Source organism: Hemibagrus wyckioides, linkage group LG04 (genome assembly GCF_019097595.1).
Source record: "Hemibagrus wyckioides isolate EC202008001 linkage group LG04, SWU_Hwy_1.0, whole genome shotgun sequence".
Lineage (NCBI taxonomy): Eukaryota > Metazoa > Chordata > Actinopteri > Siluriformes > Bagridae > Hemibagrus > Hemibagrus wyckioides.
Window position 1 is genome coordinate 26,955,282 of NC_080713.1, and position 5,093 is coordinate 26,960,374.

Below are 5,093 nucleotides of genomic sequence, written 5' to 3' on the forward strand. Positions count from 1 at the left end.
TTTCTACATCTGAACTAAAACCACAACCACCAAATTGTATACATATGAGTTAAAGGACAATGTTTTATTGTAGGCATAATAAGGAACAATAAGGAACTTTTTTTGTCTACTAATATAATATGTACATATTTCACAAATTTTCCTAAAGTTCCCTGAATTTGTAAAAATGTAATGGGCTGATATCTATAAACCCACAATTAAACATATATATTTCAAATTCACGAGATATAATGTTATATTTTTTTTTCTACTGCGGCTTTGCCCATCAGGTGCTTCTTTGTGTTCTTCTCTGGTCTGAGGAGGATGATGTAACACTTTGGGGCAAAGATACACAGCAAAAGGCCATAACTGGAAGCCAGGATGGCAAAAACTTCTACAGCTACTGTGTACTTTCCCGGGGAGCTGACATACGCTGGAACAAAGGCAATCCAAACAGCACAAAAAATCAACATGCTGAAAGTAATGAATTTGGCCTCGTTGAAGTTGTCTGGAAGCTTCCGGGCGAAGAAGGCCAGCAAGAAGCAGATTGCTGCCAGCAGGCCAATGTAGCCCAGAACCAGAGAGAAGGCAAGTGTTGAGCCCATGTCACACAGCAAGATAATGTGTGCTGACTCCCGAGTCATTAGTCTACGTGGGACAGGAGGTGCCAAGCCCAGCCATGCACCACAAATCCCAACCTGTACTGCTGTACAGAGGAAGATCAGAGCACGTAGTTGTGGTGGTCGGAACCACTTCATGGCACTGCTACCTGGCAGAGTGGCTTTGAAAGCCATCAGGACCACCATTGTCTTTCCCAAAATACAAGACAGGCAGAGACAAAAGGCAATGCCGAAAGCAGTGTGACGTAACTGGCACGACCAGGAAGTAGGCTGTCCAATGAAGGCAAGTGCACATAGGAAGCACAACCAAAGAGAGCTGAGAATGAGGAAGCTGAGCTCTGAATTGTTAGCCCTGACCAGAGGAGTGTGGCGTTTGAAGGCGAAAATGAGACCGACAACGAGTGTTGTACAGGATCCCAGCAAGGCTACAGCCAGCAATGTTATGCCCATGGTATCAGCGTAGGACAGGAACTCCACCAGCTTTGGGATACAGGCATCTCTCTTCAGGTTGGACCAGAACTCAGGTCCACATGTCACACACTCTATGGCATCTTACACACAGAAAAAAAAAAAAAAAACATTAAAATGAAATTCAGTAAAATGTAAGTGTGTAATTTACTCAATATTCATATTTGAGTTAAAGTATTGTATCAAAAATAGAGCAGGATATATCCATGTTCCTTTATGTGTTTTAATAATCCCCCCACACACCTACAACACAAACAGTCCATAATAATAATAATAATAATAATAATAATAATAATAATAATAATAATACATAGTAATAACATTACATTAATAACACAATAGGCAATTAATATAGCTATAAAACAGAAACAGTTATTGTCTGTATTCAAGGATGATGCTGATTATTATTATTATTATTATTAGTAAAAGCAGTACTAATGTTATTATTGATATTATTATCATGTTGCTAATGTGCAACAACAACAACAATAAAAAATAATAACAGGAAAGGTTGCATATTCTCAACGATCTCTTAAATTATTACGGGTGACTTTTAAGGTTTTGTACCATGTCAGGATGTCATTTGGGACTTGTTCATTCGTTTGTTCGTTCAGTTGAGAATGAACTACTTGATATTGTAGTATCATGTATTCATTCATTTACTTATTGATTGATTGGTCGAGTGACTGAGTAAAAGTTGCCATTTTTGGAAACAATTTAGAAATAAAGTTGAAGTTGAAGGAAAAAATTGAAGAACACTATCTTTTGCATTTAAGTTAAACAGAATATTAATGTGTTGTTACATTTTTATTTCTTTTTAAATTTGTTCATAAATGCATCCCAGCTTTGAAAAAAAAAACAAAATATCTGTTGCATTTGTTCTCTAGACAGGTGCAGGTAACTCACCTGTCTGATTGCTAACCTCCCCAGCTGCACAGAGAACGCAGTCAAAGCAGCAGACAGGGAAACTAGGCCTAATGGCCTTCCTGGTGCCTGGGGGACAACTGCTACTGCAGACAGACACAGGGACCTGCAGAGCAAAGAGGAAGCCAACTAAAAAGATATAAATGACTTATGTTTAAGCTATAAAATTCAGTAACCATTTATAGAGTTACACTAGATGCAGAAAAATACAATAGATAATAGGATAATGGTGTAATATATAATGACAAGGTGTGATGTCAGTGAAGTTTTGGTTTTATAAAAACCCACAGGCTTACTTTTCTCTGGTTGCCATTCCAGATAATTAGATCTTCTTCTATCAGCAGTTTAATGCTCTTGGTTTCGTCGAACGTGCCCACAGTGCCGTACTGGACCTCACCAGTCTCTGAGAGCTGAAAGTTGATCAGGTCGTACATTGCCACGGCATCGCCGTTTGCATCAAACTTAGTTTCTTCACCATACTCATTAGTGAAGTCCACTTTTTTCAAATAGTGCAGTAGCTGGAACATGGTGCAGAAATAAGATCAGACTGGTAAATGACCAAGACGAGAGATAGTCAGAGAGATAGAGATAAACAATGCAGAAAATATTATAGGACCTGCTGCAAATACCAGAACCAATGTTCATGTATATATCCTTATTTTTTTGTGAATATTGTCCTGCAATGTTGTATTACATGTACACATACCTCACATCTATATATCTATGGCATTCTAATTTTTGTGTTTTTTGTAGCATTGTATATGGACGCCTGTGCATATGATAATAAAGTTCTTGAATCTTAAATTACCAAATTTTAATATTTTTTTTATCATAAGTAACCAATAATAACCAAAATAATAATAACCATAATTTTGTATAAGGGTTATTCATTCTTTTTAAAGATATCAGTAAATATAGACAGACATATAGACAGACATAATAAACAATAAATAAATGATAAAATAAATATATTTCTTTTGAGAAAAAGAAAAAAATATTGAGCTGAATGAGAATATGTGTTTCTAACCTGCCATGGATTTATGGTCCGGGTGTCAGGGCAAGTGCCCCCAGGGAAGGGTCCTCTCTCTGGCACACATTTTAACATTGCATCCAGAGCATAAGCAATGGCATACACACCCTTATAAACATTATAGGAGATCCTCAGCTGAGATACATCTGAGTATATGCTTTTGACATTAGCCAGTAACTCTGAACCATTACAAGAGGGTTTATTCGAGAACGTTCTATTGACTGCAGTGTGAGGAGTGCACCCAAACATCTCCTCCCAAAACTGCAACACAAAAGGATCGTCAGGGAATGTGGAGGGGTGCAGACGCAGCAGGAAAGGCTGCAAACCAGGGATATCCGCCTTGCGAATGGCAAAACCCATAGAGCCCTGCAGAATGGACTGAAACTCTGGTGTGGTGAGGATCGCAGCTGTGATCCAGGCCTCACTGGCCAGCCACTGTATCCCAGTCAGATTGTGATTGAGAGCCTCAGTGAAGAGAGCCTTTGCATCCTGCTCTAAAGCAAACACTAAAACCACTCGAGCCCCTGAGTCATTTATGCGCTTCACAATCCTGGACATTTCTGCTGAGGCATGGTTTTTAGGAATGATCTCATAAAAAGCAATACAAGCATCCAGTTTGGTCACCTTGTCAATGAAGATTTGGGCTCCTCCACGGCCGTAAGCATCATCCCCAGCCACTGTTCCCACCCAAGTCCAGCCGAAGTGTTGTACCAGCTGAGCCAAGGCATTCACCTGGAAGAAATCACTCGGCATGGTCCTTAGGAATGCCGGGAATATTTTTTTATCACTCAGACATGCACAGCTAGAGAAATAGCTAACCTTCAGAAAGGAGAGAAGAGTAAAGTAGAAATAAATGAATGAATAAAAATAATACTTAATGTGAGTACAGCTTTAGGCAACATTTACCCTTTCCTGTAAGCCTGCAAGCTTTTGTTTAAGCCTCACCTGTGGCAGTTGGAAAACACCTAGAAAGTGTGCAACAACCATCGAAAGTGTGGATCCACCATCACCAATAACGACAGGTACCCTGCCCTGACAGAATGCATCTCCACTCTCCTCCTCTCTACCCCCCATTAGCGCCATAGCTGTACGAAGTGCATGGAGAGGGGTACTGCATGAGTCATAGATCTTATAGCCAAGGGTGATGTTCGGCAAAAGATGATTGTCCCTGTTGATCTTTTCTATGGCAAAAATCATTGTCTGCATCCAACGAAATGTCCTGAAATTGAATCTGTCAGATACAAGGGAAGCTAAACTCTTATTTGTTCCTATATATATAGCTATTTGTTCCTATATATATAACTATATGTATATATATATATATATATATAGTTTCTGTTATAACTTATTCAGCTTGATCATTTTTTGATTCATGGAGCTTAATATTTTATCACCATTTCTTACAATTTTTGAATTGTTTCTGGTCCAGAATATTCCTGACTTTGATTAAATATTACAGTGATAAAATATTAAGTTCTTTCAATAATACAACAGAGTAAAATGGTAATACAGCTTAACACCCACATTTTAAAATAAATAAATAAATAAAAGCATATATCCAGGCAGAATTTTCGTCTGTATTGGAGAGCGAGTGACTGACCCAGTGCACTGAGCAGATTTGGGCTGAGAGCTGAAAGAGAGCCGTGCCTCCATCATCGCATCATGCAGAGAAAACAAGCCCCCCAGTGTGATGTTCCCTTCTCTAGACACCACAGGCAGGTGTGAAGAGCCAGTAAGGAGACGACAGGCTTGTTGCTGGAGAAGCTGAGAAGAGATCAGAGTAGAGAGAAATGCTACAGGCACACATACACATGCATACACTCCTATAAGCTGCATTCTGGCTCTGCTCATGCTAAATGACAATGGACAGAACATTCACTATACTCCATAGTATAGCATTTTGGATGTGACATTCTGCCACAATGGCACAGCAAAGACAAATCACTCATGCCCACTTTTATGTTGCTTATGAAGGCTTTTTATGCAACATTAGGCCTCGAATCCTCCTGAGAAAATCACTCAGTGATTGTGAAAATCACTCATGCATGCTCACTGCAATAACACTGTAGACC

General features: G+C 39.1%; 1 protein-coding gene across 1 annotated transcript; it reads right to left on the reverse strand.

The window, feature by feature from the left end:
- Window positions 1–233: 233 nt before the first annotated feature.
- On the reverse strand, window positions 234–4,791 carry LOC131351519 (extracellular calcium-sensing receptor-like). Its single transcript, XM_058386934.1, has 6 exons — window positions 4,622–4,791; window positions 3,967–4,252; window positions 3,019–3,840; window positions 2,288–2,509; window positions 1,974–2,097; window positions 234–1,150 (listed from the first exon to the last, which is right to left on the reverse strand). The coding sequence occupies exons 1-6, from the start codon at window positions 4,675–4,677 to the stop codon at window positions 234–236; spliced, it is 2,427 nt and encodes an 808-aa protein (XP_058242917.1). The 5' UTR covers window positions 4,678–4,791.
- Between the last annotated feature and the right edge of the window lie 302 nt (window positions 4,792–5,093).

Bases quoted from the DNA above. Each gene is read 5' to 3' on its own strand.
- LOC131351519 (XM_058386934.1), bottom strand. From the start codon at position 4,677: ATGATGGAGGCACGGCTCTCTTTCAGCTCTCAGCCCAAATCTGCTCAG. The intron at 2,098-2,287 runs GTAAGCCTGTGG...TTTGCTCTGCAG, and splicing joins GGAATGGCAACCAGAGAAAA to GTCCCTGTGTCTGTCTGCAG. The intron at 1,151-1,973 runs GTGAGTTACCTG...TCTGTGTGTAAG, and splicing joins GGAGGTTAGCAATCAGACAG to ATGCCATAGAGTGTGTGACA.